Below are 24,729 nucleotides of genomic sequence, written 5' to 3'. Positions count from 1 at the left end.
GAACGAAGACCAATTCTTTGGATTTCAATGAATTTAGATTGGTAAAGATACTTGACATCTCGGTAACGATGGGAGAAGATTGATTGGCAAACTTCAAAACTTCTGTTCTGACCTCTGAAATGTAGAACAATACTTGTAAGCATACGTTCAAATGGCACGTGTTTCCCATGTTGTGAAGGCCAACAATACCACCTTTAATTGGATAAAGGTAGTTCGCCTCTTGTGATTACTGTATGATATCAACAGCTTGATGAGCTACAGCAATGATGTTCCTCTTTGATGGCTTCATGGATGGTGCAACAACAGCAGCGACGGTATCACTTGAAGGAAGAACCTTTGTTGGTGTAAAGTCTTCAAAAAGGAGTAACTTTTCATTATCATGCAGTGGTGAACCATCAATATTATAATTTGTCAAACCAACTAGGCCTGATATAATGAGAGGGAGTGATGTGCGCTCGCCTCGAAAACCATTCTTCACACAGGACCAGCATGACTTGAAACGTGGAAAGAAACGCTCGACAACCTGTCTGTCTTGAGCAATTGCATTGTTGCGATCAACATCTGCTTCTTCGTGGCTTCTCTTCATTAGCACAGCAGTAAGATGATATTTCTGGATCCCAATATAGCCGCGGTCGGCAAGTACAGGATATTGATAATCATCAAATCCTCTCTTGACAGTCAAGAATTCTAATACTTTTGAAAGATCGAAAATCTTTTTGTCATGGACAGCAGCCATAAAATCAACGTTTTGATGAATGGCTTTTCTATCTGGAGACACGAGGACTTGGAGCTTAATACCGTTGCAATGGTTTTTTTCGTCCCAACTATAAAGCCTCTCTTCCTTTACGGATGGAATATTGAACGGAATTGTAGTACTGTCTACAGCGGCAACAGCATCAGGGAAGTTCGTAAATTTGTTCTTAAAAGAAGTTAACGGTGGACAGTGATTGGGAAGGAAATTTCATTCAATATACGTATGTAAACAGAAAATGAGATTATGTATGAAAATAATATCGAATATATCTGTATAGTATCAGTTAATGTGTTTATTATGAATCAATCTTAACTCTCGCTAATTAATATTTATAAACTTGTTTGATTTGGAATAAATACTAAATCATGATGTAAATTTCGAATGAACACTATCATTTTTGAGCATGATATAAATACATTATTTTCTGTAAGTATCATGAAATAGTATTCCGTTTTTAAGGTAAGGATATATTTTGAAACTTCTTGAAATCGACGAAACTTAAAGAGGTGAAAGAACTTGGAATGTCAATTATTTCGGAATTATTGCTTTATAATGAATTACTCTCTATATGGGCATGGTGGAAAAATAGCCGTTTATTTTAGTGAGGTGACCGTTTATTTTACCAATCTTGTAGCCACCCGGGAAATTTATTTTTTTATAAGATATTTTAAATTTTGAAAATAAAATAAATTTAATTGATATCACAGATACTACATCACTCGACTGTGGGTCACATGGGAGTCGGCATGGGTTGTTTTCTTGTGTTTCCAACCCTGGAAGTACATATGCACATCAGTTTTTCGATACAACCATTTCAACCAATTGGAATAATGAAGAATATCACACTTGATACCTTAGTTTGGAGATAGAGCATTCACATATGGCTGCCATTTTTGGAGATGGTTTACCAGTCCAGGTTAAAGGGTTATGCCACTGGCGGCATGGAGGAGCCTTGTATCCCGGTTTACAAACTGTATACATATGGTGCTTAAATCATGTACTGAATAATATAATAGTGCATACTCGCAAAGCATGCCCACTATTTGATCAATTCATCAAAAGAGTTCACCAATTAATTATATTATTCAAAAACTACGAAGTGCGCTATGAAACGAAGATTAAAGTACCTTTCATACCAGAAACTCGATGGATATACATTTTTGACACACTCTATTTCATCTTTCATAACTTGGAAACAATTTCAGATCGGCGAAAAGCTAATTGTATGGAACGTTACTAGTTCATAAGGAAGGATTAACTTAGGTAAATCCTGATTACCTATGCCAAAGTGATATTGTCACCCAAGCCAAAGTCTATGAAAAAAATAATTTTAATAGCAAAATTAAGAATAAATATACATATGCATTGGAGAAAATTTAGAATATTGTGAAATTCTCTAATATATATACAAAAAAAGTGAATTGAACAACATTCATCTTAATCAATCATTTTTCCGTATTTTCAAAAAAATGTCCTTCATTAATAATATATATATAGAAGGAATAGAAAACGATACAAAATTGTGAGAATTCAAATCATTCAAAAGAAAACAATAGTTTCATAATTTTTTTACAAAATTGATTTAAAAAAATGCATCTTAGGTTATTATGGAAGTGGTAAATATGACACTTTCCAATGTAAATATATTTAATGGCAGTTTTTAACAGGTTATTCGATAAGAAGAAGACAAAGAAATAATAATAGAATAAAGGAAAGGGAGAGAAAAAAGAAGAAGAGAAAAAGAAAAGAAAAAAAATAAAAATAAAAAAGGACATATTATATAAGATTCGTTGAAATTTAGTGCCGAGGCGGCGGAACCGCCGAAACACAATTTTTTTGAACCTTTACGGTAGTAAAGCCATAGCACTGAAAATCTAAACATTTTTAATTTGATAATTTAGACAATATTTAAGAAATTTTGGTTTTCTTGCATCAAGATAAGAAAATATACATAATAACTTAATGACTTTCTGATGTACATATAATAAACTTAGGAGTGCAGAAAAGTGTGGCTTTCTGGGAGACATGCAGAGACAATGTCTCCCAGAATGACATTACCGGCAGAAAACAGTGCACTGCTGAACTTTGTCTGTCGAAGTTCTGCAATCAGAATTTGAGTGCGGAAGATTGTCTCAGGTATTAATTTGTTTCTTTGGCTATTAGTTCCGATTATCATTATCATGAATGCTCTAACACGTTCTTTATGTGATTTGTGAAATACGTGTTTGTATGAAGTTTCAAACGTAAAATATAAAAGTGAAATTGAATTTATTTCTAGCATTATCATGGATTTATAAACAATATTACATCCATGTTTGTAAACAATCATGTCAAGCAACTTATTGAGAATTTGTTGATCGCCATGACAATTTTTATGCGCTTTAACAACCGAAGCTGTAACCCCTTCCATAATTATGGTTGAGTTGGATTTTTGCTTTGCAATGAGAACAAAACAAAAAGTGCGTTTTTATCTATATTTCAGGGAAATTTTTTCTTCATAGAACTTTTTCACTATTTTATAAGCAGCGCATTTAAAATCTGGAAATAATACCCCATAAAATTGATGAAAATCCAATGATTTAGTTCCATTTGATTGTGCAATATTTACTTCAATTCACGATTGGAAGTGGAATGTGTAATGATATCATTTACTATATCTTTTGCATAACCATCTTTATCAGGTTTTTCTAGTTTTATTTCAATTTCGAAGTGAATTTCTTTTTGATTCATCAATTTTTAATGTTAAAATTGAGATGTTCAGTACTTAGGAGACTCTGTTTCTCTCAGGAAAGGGCAAAGCATATGCTTGTCGTCATAGTGACGAAAGTGTGTGCAGAGGGGAAGCCAATGTGGGGGCGGCGACAAATTTGCCCAGCCAGTAAAGTATTCAATTTTTTTTGCATTTTTTTTAAAGCTTTTTAACTTAAATCATGGAATGTCTCAAAGACAAAAGTAGCATACAGCATGTAAAGCTAAAGAAAGATAATCATAATTAATACCTTAATTTTTAATATTACGCATTTTTAGGTGCAAAATTTAAAAACATTCTAATACAATAGAGCAGTTTCCAAAAGTAGCATACAGCATGCAAAGCTAAAGAAAGATAATCATAATTAATACCTTTAAAGTTTAAAATCTTGATTTTTTTTAAAATCAAATATTTATAACTTTAATACATACAGCTTAAACCTTATACTTGTTTTCTCTTGTGAGAAAGCAATCTTACAAAGCTAACAATCCTAAAAAATAAAGAATTAAAATTTAATAATTTAATCTAACAAAATTTCTCTCTTTATCCTTTTGCACTCTTTATATGCAACTCAAATCCATCATATAATATTCCTATAATACTCTTGCCTCAAACAATGACGAACAAACTGCTATTCTCATTTAATTACAGACCAAATCTATTCAAATTTCTGAATTTTTAATTTTCATTTCAATTTCAAATGGAATTAGAAGAAGAAACTATCTTTACTGTTATGGATCTTTGTAAATTTGGAGTTAAACAAGAAATACAAGCACAGTATGGATATGGTGAACGTGTCAGGAAAGAAAGATCTCAGATTTCATTCCACTGCAAATATCCAAAATGTCCTGCACATTTTAATGTTGCAATCTTGGATCAAAATAAATACAAACTAATCAAAATAGTTGAAGAACATGATCATTCCGCCCCAAATGACAAAAGTCAATATTCGTCTGTCTTTTATCGCAAATATTTAGAACATTACTTCCAAACAGATGACAATCAAAGAGCGATAGCACAGCTAAATGCATTCAAAGATCTTGAAATTCCTCTTACAGGTCCGTCCATTCCAGAGATGTACGCTCAAAAACCACGTGCAATCAAACGATTTGCAGAGAGAATACATGCTCTTCAAACTAGATATTCTCCTGACGATGTTGTGTCATTGCAAATCTTTGTTCAGACAGTACAAGAAGAATCTCCAGATGATCTCATTGCATTTGAAGTCTCAGACAATAATATGTGTTTCTATAGGGTGTCCAAAGGTGTGTTTAGCACAAACCTGAATACTGCGAATAGAAATAAACAAGTTACATATATATAAAGTTTATTTAAATATAATCACCATTGGATTCAATCACGCGTTCGCAGCGATCGATCCAGGCTTGAAAGACACGCTTTAAATCATCATGAGAAAATTGCTCAAATTGCTCTCTTACAAAATTTTCAAGATCATCTGGACTCGCGAATTCGCGTCCTTCAGCTCTCTTTTTTAGCGTGCCGAATAAATAAAAGTCAGAGGGTGCAATATCAGGTGAATAAATTGGGTTTGGAACAACTTTGACATTGTTTTCCACCAAGTAATTCATTACCTTATGACTTTTGTGAACTCTTGAATTATCAAAATGAATTGCAAACTTTTGTTTTTGTTGTTTGGATTTCTCAAACTCATCAGAATTGATAATTTGAGTAAGAACATTGTCAATTAGATACTGAGCATTCATCGTATTAGGTTTTTGAAGAATATCAATTGCGATGATGCCATTCACGCCCCAAAAAACCGACAACATAATCATTGGTGTGTTAATTTTTTTCTTCGGGAATGTTTGCGGATTTTCATCCTTCGGGATCCACATGATTTTGGCTTCTGTTGCATATTGAAACCAAGACTCGTCCCCTGTTACTAAAAAGCGAAACTTCTTGGATTGATACGCACCCAATATAGAGAGGAGCTCTTTCGAAGATTGGACTCTAGATTTTTTTTGAACTGAATTAAGGTTGTGCGGAACCCAACGTGTATACGCTAGTTTGTAGTTCAAATAATTGTGCAGATAATAACTGACTGTTGTACGTGGTATCTTTGTCATCTCCTCTATCCTTCTGAGTGATGCTCTTGGGTCTTCATCTAGCGTTTGAAGAATTGCTTTGATTTTTCTTTGATCCGGCGATTTTTTGTCAATTTTTATGATGGGCGCCTTTTTGTTCATGAAGTGATACATCCTAACATGATACGTTACAGTGGAATAGCTAGGAGCATCCATACCGAAGCATTTTACCAATGTCTCGTAGATTTTTTTACAGTCTTTGCATTTTTTTGCAAGAGCGAGGATGTTTTCTTTATGATTCATTAAAAAAATGAAAAAAAATCCCGCCAAAATTTCCCGCGAAACCGCCTCTTGTCTCAAAATTCATTTTATATCCCGGCATGGCGCCAAAATACAACATACTCATCATATACATATATTCATATTTTTTATTATATATTTATAATCAGCATATATCTCCTTTAATAGTCTCATATAGAGCGCTGTGCTAAACGCACCTTTGGACACCCTATATTATGCGCCTTTTGAAGGCAAAGCTTATGCGCATAGTATCAAGACATTTCATATAGACAGCACCTATAAATTGTTGCGATCAAACATTTCATTGTATGCATTTACTGGCAAAATCAAAGATTTTCACATTTTCCCTTTTTTATATTTCTTTTGTCAACCAGACACTTATCAAAACATTCAAGTTTGCGTGTGCGCCTATCTCAGATGGGTAACAATTGAGCCAGAATACATTAGCATGGACTGTGCTCCACAGATAGCTCAAGCAATAGAAGAAAGCATTCCACAAGCTCAAATACTTTGGTGCGGAGTACATGTTCTTCGTGCAATTCTTCGCAAATCAAAGAGTAGGGGTAATTTTAGCTAAAAGTGACACGCCTGTAAAAAGTGACACACCTGTAAAAAGTGACACACCCATGAAGGGTGTGATTACCGATCGGTAATTTCGACAGTTTAGAATTTAAAATTTTTTATGGAACTGTTGCGAGTTTCATAAAGAATTTAAGGAATATAAGCAAAGATTTGAATCAAAATCTTAGACCTAAGCCGCTCGATTCGCTCGCGGCTTCCGCGAATTACAGATCAGCAAAGATTTGAATCAAAATCTTCGAACTAAGCCGATCGCTTCGCTCGCGGCTTTCTTTATTATTTTAAATTTGCATATTTCCATCAAAAGTTCATAAGGTAAAAAATTTCGTTTATTTTTACTAAGAAAAAAAAGGTTTTTGATAATAAATTTATTTTATTTCGAAAAAGTAGCAATAATCGTAAAAGGGTATTGATAGGCTTGCTAAAGTAACTAATTTTAGCTGTCAAATACTTTTGTATTTTGAAGTAAATTAGTATAAATTTGTTTTTACTTTTATTTCGAAAAAGTAGCAATAATCGTAAAAGGGTATTGATAGGCTTGCTAAAGTAACTAATTTTAGCTGTCAAATACTTTTGTATTTTGAAGTAAATTAGTATAAATTTGATATTATTTTAACTCCCTTTGAAAACCTCAATTTTCCATACAGAGGGAACGGGAATAGCATCCAATATTCCCTGAGAATGGTTGCGCATTCTCAGTTCCCTCTATATTTCGAACGAAGCTCTCATCGGTCTTTTTTTAATACTAAACGTTTTTTTCCCCTGTCACTTTTAGCTAAAATTTGGGTTTGCCGCAAATCAAATAAGTTTTCTTCTCAAGAAAAAATTTGAACAATTCTATAATTTGATGAAGGATTAGTCTTCAAATTAGATGCAGAACATGAGGAAGAAGCAAATGCTGCCTATGATCAAGTTCTGGAGTTGCTCGACACAGATCCAACAGCATCTCAATACTTTAACAGACAATGGCGTTACAACATATCAAGATGGATTGCTCGTGACAGGCGTGAAGGCGACGCAACTAACAATATTGCCGAAGCTCATTTTAGAACACTCAAACATGACTATTTTCCTGATCGAAAAAATCTCAGAATTGATGATGTTATTATAGAAATTTATACAAAAGTGATATCATCTTTCGTTATCAAACTCAAAATTGATCAAAATCCAGCAGATGACCGTGTCATTAGGATCATGGAAAAAGCAACTAACGCAGAAATTGATGTAAAAAGACAAAGAAAAATCGAGAGTATTTCAATGCTCAATAGATTGCTCAATGCTGTTAGTGATGACTCAATAGATCCCACTAAAATATATCCTACCTTGAAAGCATTATTACAAAGAACTCATTTTATTTAATTTTGATTTTAATTTTAGATTAAATTATTAAATTTTAATTCTTTATTTTTTAGGATTGTTAGCTTTGTAAGATTGCTTTCTCACAAGAGAAAACAAGTATAAGGTTTAAGCTGTATGTATTAAAGTTATAAATATTTGATTTTAAAAAAAATCAAGATTTTAAACTTTAAAGGTATTAATTATGATTATCTTTCTTTAGCTTTGCATGCTGTATGCTACTTTTGGAAACTGCTCTATTGTATTAGAATGTTTTTAAATTTTGCACCTAAAAATGCGTAATATTAAAAATTAAGGTATTAATTATGATTATCTTTCTTTAGCTTTACATGCTGTATGCTACTTTTGTCTTTGAGACATTCCATGATTTAAGTTAAGAAGCTTTAAAAAAATGTAATAAAATAAAAAAAATTTAGTATCGATAATCTGAAATATGATGTTTACTTAAGCCGCGAGCGAAGCGAGTGGCTTAGTTTCGTAATTTCATACAATCTTTTTTCAAATCTGTTCTTTTCTTAAGCCGCGAGCGAAGCGAGTGGCTTAGTTTCGTAATTTCATACAATCTTTTTTCGAATCTGTTCTTTTTGTCAACCGCGAGCGAAGCGAGTGGCTTTTTATTTTTTAAAAATTTTTTCTTTCTTACTTTTTTTCCCTTACTTACAAATTTGATAGTAACTTACCAAATCTCTCTATCATATAATAATAAATTAATCCATTCTTTGTTTCAAATCTGACACTTTACATTTCTGACATGTAAACCTGTCACTTTTCACTTCACCTCATTGGGCAAGTTTGTGCCCCCCTCACTTAGGAGACTCTGTTTCTCTCAGGAAAGGGCAAAGCATATGCTTGTCGTCATAGTGACGAAAGTGTGTGCAGAGGGGAAGCCAATGTGTCGAAAAAAGTTTATTTTCTTGAAAATTCCAAAAATTTACATAGGAATTGGATAAAAATATTATAATAGGTCACCTATTGTATATTTTATTTTAGAGTTATCTAGTATGTGTCTTGTAAACCGCTCGACATATTATCAAAATTGTGTGGATTTTTGGTCATATCACCGACACACTACAATCCGCCAGAACTGGGAGAAACTTTGTCGGAATTACATATCATTCCGACACAGTTTTCCCCATTATTAATGAGAATTAAAGGAAAAGAGATATGATATGTTATTCAGCCAAAGTTTCTCCGATTTTGTAGGGATTGGAGACTATGAAAAAAAACTTGTCAAAGTGGACCTTGGATGAATTTAAAATTTTCCATTTAAAACTACTTTTTTGACAGGAGATTTATAGATTGTCAAATCTCCTTTTTCGTTTATAAGATTTTTGACTTGATGAAAATAATTCTTCGGCTGATGAATCAATGGGATTTGAAGAGATTTCCGATGATAACTGTTCAGATGAACTTGAAATATCAGGAGAACTGTTCCGTACCGAAATGCATCACTAGAAAAGTGACAAAAAAGTGACGCTTACTCTTATTTTGCGCGGCAATTTTTCTAAGTTATTTTGTTAAGCTAAATGTGTTATATATCAAATCAGCTTTATAAATATTATAGAAAAGTTTATTTTTATTTTTATTTTTATTTTTATTTTTATTTTTATTTTTAATTATTATTATTATTTTTTAAATTAAAAGAAAACATTAGAATTATATGGATATATTTAAATTAATTATAAAAATAAAATTGAATATATTGAAGTTTGAGTTTATAGGTATACAAATTTTAGAGGCATTTTGGCTGAGAACTATGGTCTGCGAGGTACATGGATAGAATCAGTACCTCGCAGACTATAGTTCTCTATATGGCGCCCAAAAAAAATTTATGATTGTTTTTTATCAAATCTTATCCATATTATTCTATTAATGTTAATTATATTTTATTAATTATATTTTTAAATAATAAACACAAAATCCACTAATTTAAAATTGGCGCCAAATGTCACTTTTGCTAGTGATGCATTTCGGTATGATATAAAATATCAGGAGAACTGTGTCGTGGATCAAAATGTTTCCTGACACTTTACATTGAAAAGTAACAGTTTATAAAAATTATTTTTCTCTGATTCTTTCTAATTTTTTCATAGGAATTGAACGGTGAGAGGTATATAGTATGCATATAGGCCTCTCACTCTTCAATTTCCAAATCAAATCATAGTTTTTTATTGATATTTTTCTGACACTTTACAAAAAGTTTCCTGACACTTCGTGTCAGGAAACTTTTTGATCGATTACATGAAAGGTTTGATTTCTTTAAGTGAAAATGAAATGGTAATAGCAGTGAGTGAGGGGATACTAGCTAGCACTGAATCAATGAAAATCGAGAGATAAGCAGAGATGCTAATAGAGCTGAGCTCACTGTTCCATATATTTGGCGCTAATTTTTAAATAACATTTTTAAATTAACAAATATATTTACATAATCCGTGTTTCGTACCGAAATGGCTCACAAAAAAGTGACAGAAAACCTTAAATTGCGCGGCAATTTTAATTAAAAAAATAAACATTAATTTTTGTGATTGATATTATGCATTTTATTTATATTATATAAGATTTAAATTTAGGGGGAAAATTGGAAAAAAAATAAGATTGGAAGTCTTTAGGTAAGAAGGAAAGGGCAAGAGATATATAGTGTACCTATATACCTCTTGCCCTTTCATTCTAAGTAGAAATGGGAGAAACTTTGTCCGCATCATAAGTTATGTGGACAAAGTTTCTCCGATTTCTAATGGGAATTGCAGGCTATGAGGCACTGATATATAATCAGTACCTCATAGCCTACAATTCCCCTTATTAGACTTCCAAACTTTGAGTTAATGTCAAGACATTAACTCAAAGTTTGGAAAACTTCTCGTAAGAATCAATCGTCAAAAACCTCGATTGCAGTTATATTCATTGTGTTAAATTTGATTTATTTTGAAATTTTTATAAATTAAATTTTATATAACATAAAGCGTTATGAATTAGTATTTCCATATGAATTTTATCTCGAAAATAGTAATTCTGTACAGTTATATTTCGGTTGATTTTGGAAATTTCTAGGAATACTTTAAGATAGTATGATTATATATAACTCTGCCTTCATGATTTATTTTAGCTTTCGCGCAAATATCAGTTAACTTAACTCCATTATTTGATTTTGTGATGGCTTCACAAAGCCAATCAATATCAATCTCTTCTGGAGAATGTCTTCTCATCTAGAATATTTTCAATACTTTACATACAAACATTTTTATTTCTAAAAAACTTTTTAATTTTTTCTAGGATATATGAATGAAAATAGTTAGAACAAGATTTTGAAGCTCAAAACATTAAAAATTATTAAAGATTTGTATAATATGATTAAAAATGGGAAATAATATGAGGCAATATAAAGGAATATGAATATTAAATAAATATATCTAAATAGAAAGAATCAGAAAAATCAAATTATTGGCGCCAAAAATGTCACCTTTTTGGTGAGCCATTTCGGTATGAGATATATATTTACATAATCCGGAACTTTTTGTGATTTGTGAATTTCTTCTAAATATTTCTGAAATTTAGAAAAGTCTTCAGGAATATTATTATGTTTCTGGCATATATCAAATGCTTGATCTGGATTCAATCCCCAAATGGGAGAACCTCTTTTTTCTCATTTGGAGGTCAACAAACTCTCTTACTCTGCAATTCTTTATAGAAAGCGTCCAAATCTCGCAAACGAAAAAGTGGACTTTACATTGCAAATTTTAAATTCGTGTAAGGCCTATTTTGACGAGTTTGAAAAAATTAGAGCCCATGAGGTACTGCTGATTCTGGTCATACAACCGTTTAGAAAATAGTATAAGATAATTATTTCTAAAAGAATCACAAATTATTCTAAATTTTATATGAAACTTAGTCTTTTTTAGTATATACGAATAAAATTGTCGATGTTTGTCAAATGTGAAGTCACAACGTATTAATTCATATGAATGAATGTCATTGCTATCTAGTTGATATATCGCTCAAAATGCGCTATTTTAGTTTCAAACTAGCAAAAATTTTCAAGGACAATTCTGTTTTGCGAGATTTGTCGGTTTAGTTTCTTCTCATTAAATGTTAATATATGATATATCGGCATCTTATAGGGTGTTATTTTTATATAATAAAAATATCAAAAAAGTGGCATGCCTAAAATTTTTAAATATAATTTTCGTTAGAGTTCTAGTAAAAATTAACTAGGGTCTAAATTAAAAATTTTCGCCATAGAGTTTAGTAAATATACTCTCATGAATTGTGAACAAGTATTTTTATATCGATGCCATCCAATTCTTACTAGACAAAAAATTATTGTTTGTAGATAGTAGAAAATTATTGTTATAAGTATGAAGGAACTGATTTTGCCTTGATTCATTTCAAAATAATTGTTGCAAATGTCAATGAACTGATTTTGTCTTGATTCATTTCAAAATGAGTAGATTATAGTAACGTGGATAATTGACTTTCAGATTATTTGGAAAAATAACATATTTGCATAATTTGATCAAAAATTAAAATCACTCAATATTAAATGTATTACTTTACTCTTGTATTTACTGAATTTAAAGTAGCACGGTGTTTAGATTAGATGTTATTTTCTAATAATATATTTGAAATATAATTCAAATCATTTTAACTGGTTTTTAATGACATTTTAATAAATAACAATGAGTGATTATAAAAAAACAACTCAAAAGGAGAACAACATTACATCTATACTACATCTGTCAACAAATTCTTTTATTAAAGATTCTACAGCCGCAAATTTTCAAGAAATATATCTTTATAATTCAAAACTTGATGATAAAAATGTGGATTTATGCTATATTATTACAGAAAAAGAAATATCGGAATTTTCAAAATAAAGTTATTGATATTTTAAATTCTACTGAGGCAAGATACATCGGTATTATACTTCGACCATTCCATGGCAATATCCAACTTGTACAACATTGACAAGGAAAAATTTGCGAGGTCTTCAGTAATTTTTCTGATGATCCTGGTAAGGCTATAATAGGGAGAGCATCCTTTTCACAGAAATCCATCAACAAATTATTGAAAATTTTAAAATTTCGACATCTATTTCAGATTAGCCATTAATTAAATATTTTCGAGCTTGCAAACAAGTCATTATGGTCAACCATAAAGTGTAGATATGTATTAGCCTCGAATTTTTCTAATAAAAATTAAATCCCATTTCAGTCAAATCATGTATAAAGAAAATGAAAAGGAGTAGATTGTATTGATTTTCTTTAGACATATTCTTATTTAGACACTTTTTCATCTATGAATTACTAATAATAACATAAAAGGTGTGTCCATTTATTTTATTGCAATCATTGCCAACTGATCTGTTCAAATGATATGAAATATTTCATTAGTTGTGTTCTAGACAACTTTAGATTTTTCGGTTTTGTCTTCAAAAATTGAAAGAATGTATTATAATTTTAGTTATTCAAAATTCATTGTTGTTCCCTCATTCAGGGCACCACAGGCATATGTCATAAATGTAACTGTAAAACTCTTCATTATGTTTGTATGTACTAAATTGGTAATCGAGATCAGAATCTCATGCAATTTATCCCACTTATGGTGAGCGAAACGAAGTGAGGTGAAATTCTCGACCCGACAAGCCGCAAAACAAACGCAAGTACAAGGTTCTAGAATGACCACCATGTCTCAAGTCAAAGACCCTGGTGTGCTTGTAAACATGTTCTCCACATATATACATGTTACAGCAAATTTAATTTTAAATCAAGCTACCTTAAATAAGCGCCTTAATTCGTTTGCAAACCTTCCAACAATCTTTGCAAATGAATACAGCAATGTAATTAACTTTCAGTTCTTCCAGTACGAGGTTTTTTCTACAATGAGATTCATATCGCGAAATTAACAATACGGAAAAGTGCTGTCCAATTGGCAAACGCTTCTTGTCTTTTTGGGAAACAGTATAGAGATCATGCTAAAAAAGACAATAAATGTATATACTTTAATAATACAACATAAATTATACAGAATAATTACAGCTGGCAGAGAAGTCTTTTTGACTGCAAATAAATTTTTAACTTTTAATATAGTTTTTTGGTTAAAACAAAAAGAATTGAATACTTTAAGGTTAAAAATTACAAGAATTAAAACCAGAATATCAAAAAATTATTAATTACAAAATTCCAGATGCATATGATTTTATTTTTGACAGAAAAGAACAATTAATATTCGATAATTTGCATTTTAAAATGGCAATATTAATTAAGGAAGGAACTTTTTAAAATAGAAATATCAATTTTGATCCAAAAGAATTGGGCGCGTAAAGGGTTGGCGTCCTAAGGCGTCCTGATGTAAACTATTCAATTTTTTGAGAAGTTTACACCATAATTGAATAGTTTATGGCGTCCTGAGAGGAGATTTCAATGGGTATGGCGTCCTAAAAAATAGAAGAAAATGATTTTTTCTCGATTTTTCTAGAAATTGAATTTTTTAAAAAAGAAAAAAATCAAAACGTATACATTCAAGAAAGACTATAAATGAAGATTTTTCTATTTTTTTTCATTCTAAAACATCTTTTTTTGGATAATTTTTTTTAATAAATATGTAAGAAAGATTGAAGAAAAAGTAAATTTACTTTAAGAAAATTCGTTTTACATGATGTAAGACCCATAACAACTATAAATATTCAATTATTTAAAATAAAAAAAGAAAAACAGATTAAATGTATCTCACATCAAAATCCATTGACCTAAGGATGTTAAGTTTCTGTTTTTAAAAGTTGATATTTTTTTTTAATTTTAAGAAAATTAATAGCATGTTATTAGACAATAGGAGTGTAATGATATTGACTAAACAGAAATGAGAGAATAGAGATATAATTTTGATAAGCAATATTGCGAACAAATTCTGAAGTAAAATCGCGATCAATAATTGAAAATTACGATCATGTACTGAAAAATGACGATCGAATTGAATGAATAGAATTATATCTAAGAAAAAATAAATTGTATTTAGAAGATGAACAAAGAAAGGTGTATGCTAAAAATCATTTAACAATAAATGGAAATAAAACGAAATTGTTAAAAGAAAAAAATGAAAATTGTTAAATAATATATTATTTTTTAGTCATAAGAATAAAAATATAGTAGTTATAAAAGGAATTAGACTTCATATATCAATTCTTTTTCTCTGTAGATGTGGAACGTTTGCTTTTCGATCTCTTTCGATGAACTTGAAAATATAAGTTATTATCGCTGAGAATCCTTTCCGAAATAGGAGCTTTACGTTTAGGAGGATTGTCGGATGAATTTTGTTTTTTATTGTTTGATTTTGTTGTTATGGAAGATTTTTTCTTATTTTTTTCAGAATTTTGCTTGCTATTAACTGAAACTTGTTTTGACGGCCCAACAATAGCATTTGTAGTAGGAAGAATTCCCAATAACGAGCGCATTTTCGATAATTGTTTTTCAATATGATCAAGAAGGTCCAGCTTATGTTCTAGATTACTAGACATTTGATTTGTAGAAGGATGGTTTTGATTTTCTGGTTCTAAATCTGTAGAGTCTGCAATATTTGAATTTTCGGAGCGAATTGGAGCATCTGAACCTTGATTTGTATCGGCTTGCTCAAAATTAGTTTGAATTGGAGTGGATGAATTAAAATCTGGATGATTTAATGTTTCATTAAATAATGCCATAATTTTTTCTCTTTTTTCATTAATAAACTTAGTGATCATTGTATCTTTATCTGTTAGATCGATCGATTTGAGTATATCTGCATCATGAACTGGAATATTTTCGAACAATGAACTCGATTCTATGGAACCATATGGAGAAATCTCGTTCTGAGCCAAAGAAAGATCACTTACGTTGTATTGTTTGATAGAAAAAATTGTTTTCTCAAGTTCTTTTTGAAAGCAGTCAAGAATATAATTTTTGTAGCTATCAGTGATAACGGTTTTTATATGGCGCTCGATCTTCTGGTTATTTTTGATGGCGTTATATTTATCTAATTGGATTTGAGATATCTTCTTAATAGCTTCATAAATGTTTGGATGTTTTAACGAAGAAAATTCTGAATGCATACTCTCGAGGCAATCATTAGTGAATATTGCAGTTGCATTATTATATTGAGATATTAAATTGTAGTGCGGCAACCAAACTTTGTTGAAATAATCAATATAATCTTTGATCGAATCAACTTTATTTTGATTAATTATATGCATTGTAAGTACAAATTCTTCATGAGACATGAATGGAGTAATAGAATATAGCTTAAATAAAGAATTTTGTAAAGTATTGAAATTTTTTGTATAAAGTGCTACAAGTTTCCTGTGTAAAGCTTGTTTGAAATGAAATAGGCATCCAATTATACGGACTTTAGGGAAAATTTGTTGAAGTGCCTCTATCATTCCCTTTTCAAAATCACAATGAATTTGAATTAGCTTTGAAAATTGAATACCCTTGACAGTAAAAATATATTCAAATGCCTTCTTATAAGATTCAAATGTGCGGTTTTTCATGAATATAAATAAAAGTGGTAGATATTGATTTGTTGAAGGTTCACAAATCATAATTGTTAGCATCTGTCCTTTTTGAAAATGTTTTGGTGTAATTTTAAAAGTTCCATCGCAAAATAAATCTGTGGCTTCTTTTGCAAATTGAATTGCCTTCTCAAAACCAAAAAACATCGTCTCACAATTTGCTTGAAAATCATGGCCAATGAAAAACTGCTCGCCATTTATTAAACAAAAATTAGCAATTTCATCGTCTGTAATTTTTTCTCCAACAGAAAATTTTCTGGACTTATTATAAACTTCCCTGACCAATGAATCTTTAATTAATGGGTTTTCATCAGTACCAACAGCAAGTTCTGTCATAAATTTTTTAATCTGCTGAAAAGTGCCGTTGTCTTCAGAAAATTTTGCCATTGCCTTATTGTATATTTCTGTCAGAGTCATTGATTTATGAAGATCATTTTTTTCATTTTGTAACTTTTTAAATTGTCTGCATTCGGGTATATGTTCCTTTTGTAAATCTTCGGAAACTGAACTGTTCTCAATTTTAACTAAATAACGTGCTTGACAAGAATGATCGATGCAACGGTAGTAACGTTCAATATTATTTGAATTAATAATATTTGTATGATCATGCGAATAAAGCATATCTTTGCGAACAATTGTATCAGGATATTTTCCAGTAACTGCGGGAATATTTTTAACTGCAATATAACTAAAATATCTTCTGACAGCTTTAGATTCATTTTCGGCGTATTTAATATTAAAATATTGAAGAACTTGTTTGATTATATTCGTTTTTTCATCTCTCGATGTTGATTTTTGGTATTTATCAGATTGTTCCCTGATAAATATTTTATTTTCGTCTGTAAAGTTTGCTCTTTTTTGATTAAATATAGATGATTTTCCCATTAAAAAATGAAATGATGCAAAATTTACGAAAACCGTTCGAAAATTGAATCAAAAATGAAAAGTAATACTTAAATGAGGAATTCTTTGAGATATTGGTCTTAGATTGAATGTAGCGTCATTCTTATATAGAATATATATTCATATCATCGGAAATATGATAAAAAGCATATAATAAATGTCAAAAAAGTGAACAAATAAGCAAAGATATTTTTTAAAAAACAATGAAAAGTAATACTTAAATGAGGAATTCTTTGAGATATTGGTCTTAGATTGAATGTAGCGTCACAAATTTCACAAATATAATTTACTATACAATTTTATTCATTTTTTTAAAATGGCTGACGACAGTCTGTATCAACTAACTCAACTAGTCAAGCATAATGATTATTCTTCGGATTCATTAAATCAACTTTATCAATGCATAAGTACAATGACAGAAAGATCAATTGGATGCTTGAATTGGGATAAATTTTTCAAAAAAATCACAGTGACTGATGAAGTTCTTTTACATTTTTTAGCATCCGTTTTAAACATTGAAAAGATATCAGAATGTTTCAAGGATTCTATTTTTTATCACAATATTAATCTTGAAAAATTCAGTAATTTAACTGAAACAGAACAACAAACAATTTTAAATTCCTACAAAGCGGATAAATTTACATATTACATAATGTGCTCACAAATTGTAAAATCAAACTGGAACAATTTATCCCAAACTTTAGTTAATATTGCAAATCAATATTTGCCATTTTTAGATGAAGAAAAGCAAATATATATATTTACTGAAATAACTGGCAATTATCAAAATTTTGAAATTTCAGTTGCAAACTTGTTACTTTTTTATGAAAACAATGAAGAAAAATTAAGCAACTGTTTTAATTTAACATTGTTCCAGCAAATTTATTCCAAAAATGGAATCGAGCAAATGATATTTTTTGCTGCAAATACAATTTGTTGCAATAACACTTCTATCAATTTTTACAATCTCCTTGAAATTGAAGAAATGAATCCATTTGATTTTTTTTATTTCTCAATTCAATATAAAGAGATATTAAATTGCGATGATTTTCCAAAAGTTACAGAAGTAATCACAGGTTTAATCTCAGCTTCAAATATTAATGCTATTATGCGAATTTGCCAAAAAATTTTGGATAAAATTACATTTTATAAATGTAATTATTGCCATATTACCTCAATATGGAATTTTATCACAAATGCAGCAATAATTCTTCCTGATGAAGATTTATTAATCAAATTATTAAAATTCATAGAAAAAACAGAAAAAGCAACAGATGAATTATTCGAACCGGAGAATGATTTGGGTTTCTATGAATATTTAAATTCGATTTTCTCAGATATTACATCTGCGAGAAATAAGCAATTTCTCTTGGAATTTCTAAATACCCATGAAGATGACTTCACTTATGATCAAACATTGTGAGGTCATTTTTGATCAACAAATTAATTGAAATTCCGATCAAAAAAAATTCACAAATTGGATCAAAAAAATCGAATCTCAAGTTAAAAATAAAAAATTTCTACATTTTTATCAAATTTAGATTTTTTTTTCAAATCATGCGAATTGATTGAATAATTGCATATTTTATCCCATGCATCTAGAAGTATGTGTAATATTTTTGCTTTCATCAAGAAATTGTCGAATTTGATCTTAATTTTTTTTTGAAAAATATACTTTTAGAAAAAGAAATAGTGATTGAATAGCTGCCCATGCTGTAAAAGGGTTATTTTTACAAGTAAAAAAATTGTTATTTTTCGAGCAAGTCGAGGCTTTTTTACCATCTTATTTTTGAAAAATTTACGAAAAATTATATCTGAAAAAACGCTTCATTTTGATATCTTACAATGATAAAATACCAATGTTGCTGGGATATAATAGCTACACCTGGACATCTACTACATTAATGCATATGACAGGTAAAGTTGATTTCAAAAGTATAGCCTGGAAAGATTACAATAAATCAACGATAATTCAAAAAAATTTCTTATAAGTTAACATAATAAAAATTTAATTTTTATATTGCTTGTATTATACTTAAGTATATAATATATTTAAATCTTAGAATGAAAATTCGGGACGCCCTAGCTATTCAATTTTCCCTTAGGACGCCCATAAACCTCTCAAAAATGTGATGTAAATATCACAATTTTGAGAAATTTACACTAGGATGCCTTAGGACGCCAACCCCCTTTTTTACCAAAGAATTTATAACAAAAATAATGCTATGTTTATATGATGAACCAAAACGTTGCCTTAAAAAAACAAAAAAAAGTATGCTACAATAATATTCAAAATATTAAGAATCATTTAATTCAACGGGAACCTCCAGATGATTTATTAAATTTAATGAAAATAAATAGCATTGAAGAACAAAATTTTGTACAACATTCAAATTGTCTATTGCGACCAGTTATCCATAATACATGTATTGACGAGAGAAATTATCAAGAATAAAAGATATAGTTAAAAAGAAACGGAGTTATTAAAGGTTCATTTTAATAAACATTTTTAGTTATATCAGAGTCTGCATTATTTAGCATTCTGTGCTAGAAAATATCCGCCAGAATTAATCCTAATCCAATAATCCTTAAATTCAGCAAATCCAAAATATAAATCTAAATAATGCATTGATTTAAATATATATATCATTAATTATATTATAATTCGATTAAACAAAGTATACAGGATTTCTAATGTTATATGGAATCTATGAAAGTTTAGTATGTTGGAGTTGCAGGTATCAGATGCAGCTATTTGAGTGAAATGCAGATGTTTGGGTCAGATGAAGGTGCTTGAATGAAATGAAATTGCTTGAGTCAGATGAAACTGTTTGGTTAAAATAAAGCTGTTTGAGTGAAAGTGAGGTGATTGAATGAAATGTAGCAGGTTGAGTGATCTGCAGCAGGTTGAGTGAGCTGCGTTCATCAAGAGCTTTTGGTTCAACTTTTACAATGCAAGGAATTCATTATTGTACTGATCACGAAGGCTTATTTTTTATCAAAATATTTGCAGATGAACGGTTATAATTTTAAAAATATGGATTCCATGGTTTGAGCGCAAAAGAAATTGTTGCGTACGGAAATGTTACCCAAAAAGTCACAAAAACTGACACAAACATTATTTTTTGGCGCGAAAATTTGAATGCTTAAGTTTTAAAAATGAAAAATGATTAAAAAATTTATTTATATATTTATCATATAATATGTGAAAAATATAATTTCTTTTCAAAATTCAGTATTCAAAGACGGAATTTTTTTGGCGCCATAGGAAGGTGTGAGATACTATTACGTACAATAGTACTAATACCTACAATTCCTACCCAACATGGCTAAAAATTTGGTTCAATTGTTGACATTGCACCCAATTTTTAGCAATTTTGGCTGAGAACTATGGTCTGTGAGGTACATAGATAGAATCAGTATTTACCACTTTTCAATTTTTATAAAAAATTAAAAATAATCGTTATATTTCAAAAATTGAGAAAAGAAATACTTTTTTGATAAATAAAAAACTAAAATGGTTTATTATATAATTCACCATCAGATTTTTCAATTAAAATAAAAAATTTCCGCGTAAATTGTCACTTTTTCAAGTACCATTTCCGTACGTGATAGTAGATTTTTTTCGTAAATTTATGTCATATTAATACATACAAAAGTCTCTTGGCTTTTGATTTTAAATGAGGATATCAAAACATTTTGGCAGTTGTACTCAAAAACAAAAGTCAAGAGCCTTTTGTATGTAATATTTTATAAATTTTCGATTTTCCTTGCTTGAAACTTATCAAGAGATTTATTTTACATGTTGTTATATTCAAAAATTCGTCAAAAGTGACACTATTCAATTTTTTGACATTTGTAAATCTACTTTTGAGTTAAGGATTTTAAAAATTATTCATTGGAATATATTAGTATGATTTATGAAATTAAAAATGTATAATTAACTTTTGAAAGAACTTTTCAGAGTCTTCTTCAAATGTTCTTTTTCAAAAAATATATCAGTTAAAGTGACCATAAAAATTATTGTTTATTCATATTTTCTAATTTTTAATTTTTTTTAGATTGTAAGCGTGACAAAAGACATGAGAATTTTGGGATCTAAATATGATCGTTTAGATCGTGGTACATTGCACAATAATAGGAAACACGAATTTTTAAATTTGAATGACTTTTAAAAAAAAAATAAATAAAATGTAATAATCAGGACTAAATTTTATAAAGCATTCCAGAAATATTGTTATCGTGCATGTATATTCGTGTTGATATTACTTGACTGATTCGATAGCTTATGAACGTTTTATTGAAAAAATGTTATAAAAAGAAGATATCCCAATTCCAATTATACAATAATAATATATTATATGAAAGTATTATTTACTTTATAACAAATTTGATTTTTAGCATACTCGAAATCAAATTTTATCATAAATACAAAACATAAAAATAACTAATATATTTTAATATATCTTTATATATAATTCATAATTCACATATTTTTACATCTGCATAAATTTTTGAACTTTGGTCATTTAATGTCAATTTCTTCCTCACTAACTCGCGAGTGGCTTGACTCTGCCCGCACACGAATTGAAAAAGGGGAGACATATGAAGATGTATGTCGCGAAAATGACTTAAAAACTGGCTTAAAAGCCTATAATATTTCATGAAATACGCTCAGAGCTGCATTTCGATTAAATTCAATAGAATATCCAAATGTTACACGTGGACGTAAGCCAAACCCGGCTACAGAGCAACAAAAGCAAATAATTGATAATATGCTTACTGAATATAAAGCAGGAATCACGAAAACTTTTAAAAAAGTTAAAAGAATGAAAGCTTTAGAAAAAATTGCAATGGAAAAACACCTCTTACCAGAGCAGAATGAAGAAAATGAAGAAACCTTCGATATTGAAATTTATAAACAACTACAGAGTATTAGATATCATCATATTGCCACATATATGAACGAAAATGGATACTCTACTCCAAGAGAATATCAAGTCGCCGATCCTCCAACAAAGTATCGAGCAATTTCTAAAAATTTAATTTGGCATTGTGATATCCATTATTTGTATGGTAATATCCAATATCCATTCTTCGTATTTCTTGATGATATGACAAGAAAAATTTTAATTACAAAAATTCTAAAAAATAAAAGTTCAGCTTCAACAGCGAAAGTTTTAAGGAAAATACTTCGCGAAATCACTCCATATTGTATATGGAGTGATAACGGAGGCGAGAACCAGGGCGAGTTTGCCCAAGTAATGCGGGAAAACAGCATCGTATGGAAACATACGATGCCGTATATGCCGCGCCAGAACGTCAAAGTCGAAAGACTTTGGCCAAGTCTGGAAAAGAACTTGCCTCTGAATTTCGAAGATATTGCCGAGGTAAAGAGAGCAATTGAAAAATTCGTAGAAAATTATAACAACACACCTCATTGCTCACTCGAAATAAACCCAGATACAAGCACAGAGTACACGCCAAACGAACTTTACTCAAAAGCTCCTTTCTGGTACGAACCAGGAAAAAGAAAATGGGAACTTTTTATTAAAGATCAATGGATTGAAAAAGAATTCGAATAAACATACATTATTATACTATTTTATCGATTTTTCAGATGTTAATATTTATGATAAAATTTGATTTCGAGTATGCTAAAAATCAAATTTGTTATAAAGTAAATAATACTTTCATATAATATATTATTATTGTATAATTGGAATTGGGATATCTTCTTTTTATAACATTTTTTCAATAAAACGTTCATAAGCTATCGAATCAGTCAAGTAATATCAACACGAATATACATGCACGATAACAATATTTCTGGAATGCTTTATAAAATTTAGTCCTGATTATTACATTTTATTTATTTTTTTTTTAAAAGTCATTCAAATTTAAAAATTCGTGTTTCCTATTATTGTGCAATGTACCACGATCTAAACGATCATATTTAGATCCCAAAATTCTCATGTCTTTTGTCACGCTTACAATCTAAAAAAAATTAAAAATTAGAAAATATGAATAAACAATAATTTTTATGGTCACTTTAACTGATATATTTTTGAATAGTTTTTTGAGTATATTTTCAAAATTTAAATTTTGCTTTAAAATGATTGGGTTATATTAACAAATAATATTATATTTAATCTAAAAACCATCCATCACAAAAGTTAAAAATTTCAATATTTTCACTTTTCTGAGGTGTCACTTTTGACGAATTTTTGAATATAACAATGTTAATCTTCCAATTTATTTGAATGCAAAGTCATGCACTTTTTTCATGCAATATGGAAGGATATTAACAATCTAGAAATTCACATTTTGTATTGTGAAATTGCATTTTATTGGGTTTCAAGAGATCCTGAAATTTTCCATATGTATTATAATGCATTTAAAGTTTATTATGAAGATCAAGAGGAAAATACCCAAATTGCAATTCAATTTTGTGGACCGAACTCAATTTTCATTCAAGATCAAGATGAAAGTTTTGCAGAAATACTATCCTATTTAATCGATATATGGCTAGAATCTGAACCGAAATTATTTTATTAATTTGTAAAAAGGTGACCAAACTATTTTTTGAAAGTCCGCCATAACTTTAATGGTACTATTTCAGCGTGTACAATGAATACAAAAATTCTAAGAGTGCCACATAAAATAGTACTTTAGACTTGAGTTAATGCTACCAAGCAAATGTTAAAAAGATGACTTTAGTGTTTTGATAATCAAAGATTAAAATCATTATTGTCTAAATCAATAATCATAACGACAGAAGTTAATGTTTTTTCATAAGTGCTTTAAATCCACTTTTAAAAGTATACCTCAAAAATCAAAATATCAAAAAAAAATTGGCCGATAGGTTTGGCTTTAATTTTTGTCTGCTTTTATGATTTGATATGGATGTTATAATTTTAAAAGTTGAGCCAAATTCACCAATAGATTTTTGAGATTTGCAAATACTCAATAATTTTCAGCGTGTTATCTTTTATTAAAAGAACTATTTGGTTTCAGTATCATATAAATTGATATTTACTTTCTATTTGAACCTTCATTTAGCTAATGATTTAATAATACAGATTTCATCTAGTCCTTATAAGAGAATTTTGAATTTGTTATAATAAAAAAACAAACAGATATAGCTTACACTTCTATAATAAAGATACCTTTTATAGAAATCAGTATGAAATGTGTTTTGGCTTATTGGAAGCATATCAGACATAATCGCCATAATCAAAAAATCTATATACCCAATAAGTAATAAATTTGTCGATATAGATTTTCCATAAAATTAGTTTTTAGTCTGATCTTAAAATAAATTTAATTTTTTATAAAAAAAATCACATTTAAAAGTACCTTTTTAGTAGCTCGAAATCCTGTTGGTGGATTTCGGGCGTACTTCAAAATTAGCTTTTCTTCTACATATGCAAGCTATATTTTAAATATGGAGCAAATCGGATCGGCGAAAGGAGTTTAGTTACCTTTATTTGTAATTGAAAATTGA

General features: G+C 29.4%; 4 protein-coding genes and 1 pseudogene across 5 annotated transcripts, besides 19 other annotated features; 2 read left to right on the top strand and 3 right to left on the bottom strand.

Moving 5' to 3' along the window:
* Positions 1-226: 226 nt before the first annotated feature.
* TVAGG3_0136750 (DDE endonuclease superfamily) lies at positions 227-736 on the bottom strand (the record flags this gene model as incomplete). Its single annotated transcript, XM_001330797.1, has 1 exon — positions 227-736. The coding sequence occupies one exon, from the start codon at positions 734-736 to the stop codon at positions 227-229; it is 510 nt and encodes a 169-aa protein (XP_001330833.1).
* Positions 737-2,462: 1,726 nt separating this feature from the next.
* Positions 2,463-2,593: a mobile genetic element.
* Positions 2,594-3,606: 1,013 nt separating this feature from the next.
* Positions 3,607-3,629: a terminal%2Cinverted (terminal inverted repeat of MuDR-6/TvMULE4 transposon ID:TVAGG3_0136730).
* Positions 3,607-4,755: a mobile genetic element.
* Positions 4,755-4,782: a terminal%2Cinverted (terminal inverted repeat of Mariner transposon ID:TVAGG3_0136710).
* Positions 4,755-6,059: a mobile genetic element.
* Positions 4,835-5,963, bottom strand: TVAGG3_0136720 (annotated as a pseudogene). Its single transcript has one exon. A coding segment is annotated over exon 1 (1,129 nt).
* Positions 6,032-6,059: a terminal%2Cinverted (terminal inverted repeat of Mariner transposon ID:TVAGG3_0136710).
* Positions 6,060-6,403: a mobile genetic element.
* Positions 6,404-6,433: a terminal%2Cinverted (terminal inverted repeat of MuDR-6/TvMULE4 transposon ID:TVAGG3_0136680).
* Positions 6,404-8,588: a mobile genetic element.
* TVAGG3_0136690 (uncharacterized protein) lies at positions 7,299-7,538 on the top strand (the record flags this gene model as incomplete). Its single annotated transcript, XM_001330795.1, has 1 exon — positions 7,299-7,538. One exon carries the CDS (start codon positions 7,299-7,301, stop codon positions 7,536-7,538), a length of 240 nt encoding a protein of 79 aa, XP_001330831.1.
* Positions 8,567-8,588: a terminal%2Cinverted (terminal inverted repeat of MuDR-6/TvMULE4 transposon ID:TVAGG3_0136680).
* Positions 8,589-8,865: 277 nt separating this feature from the next.
* Positions 8,866-8,945: a mobile genetic element.
* A 2-nt stretch (positions 8,946-8,947) lies between these two features.
* Positions 8,948-9,002: a mobile genetic element.
* A 1,394-nt stretch (positions 9,003-10,396) lies between these two features.
* Positions 10,397-10,603: a mobile genetic element.
* Positions 10,604-11,491: 888 nt separating this feature from the next.
* Positions 11,492-11,577: a mobile genetic element.
* Positions 11,578-11,603: 26 nt separating this feature from the next.
* Positions 11,604-11,666: a mobile genetic element.
* A 2,424-nt stretch (positions 11,667-14,090) lies between these two features.
* Positions 14,091-19,421: a mobile genetic element.
* Positions 14,952-15,473, bottom strand: TVAGG3_0136620 (MULE transposase domain-containing protein; the record flags this gene model as incomplete). Its single annotated transcript, XM_001330794.2, has 1 exon — positions 14,952-15,473. One exon carries the CDS (start codon positions 15,471-15,473, stop codon positions 14,952-14,954), a length of 522 nt encoding a protein of 173 aa, XP_001330830.2.
* Positions 19,422-21,730: 2,309 nt separating the features above from the next.
* On the top strand, positions 21,731-23,272 carry TVAGG3_0136600 (K02A2.6-like family; the record flags this gene model as incomplete). The annotated part of the gene is made up of 1 exon (XM_051224144.1): positions 22,052-22,807. One exon carries the CDS (start codon positions 22,052-22,054, stop codon positions 22,805-22,807), a length of 756 nt encoding a protein of 251 aa, XP_051109130.1.
* A 151-nt stretch (positions 23,273-23,423) lies between these two features.
* Positions 23,424-23,461: a mobile genetic element.
* Positions 23,424-23,461: a terminal%2Cinverted (terminal inverted repeat of Banshee-A3 transposon ID:TVAGG3_0136590).
* Positions 23,462-23,787: 326 nt separating this feature from the next.
* Positions 23,788-24,710: a mobile genetic element.
* Positions 24,711-24,729: the final 19 nt, after the last annotated feature.

Source organism: Trichomonas vaginalis, chromosome IV (assembly GCF_026262505.1).
Source record: "Trichomonas vaginalis G3 chromosome IV, whole genome shotgun sequence".
NCBI lineage: Eukaryota > Parabasalia > Trichomonadida > Trichomonadidae > Trichomonas > Trichomonas vaginalis.
Note: the sequence above shows the minus strand (reverse complement) of the source record. Positions and strands in the feature narration are given on the sequence as shown.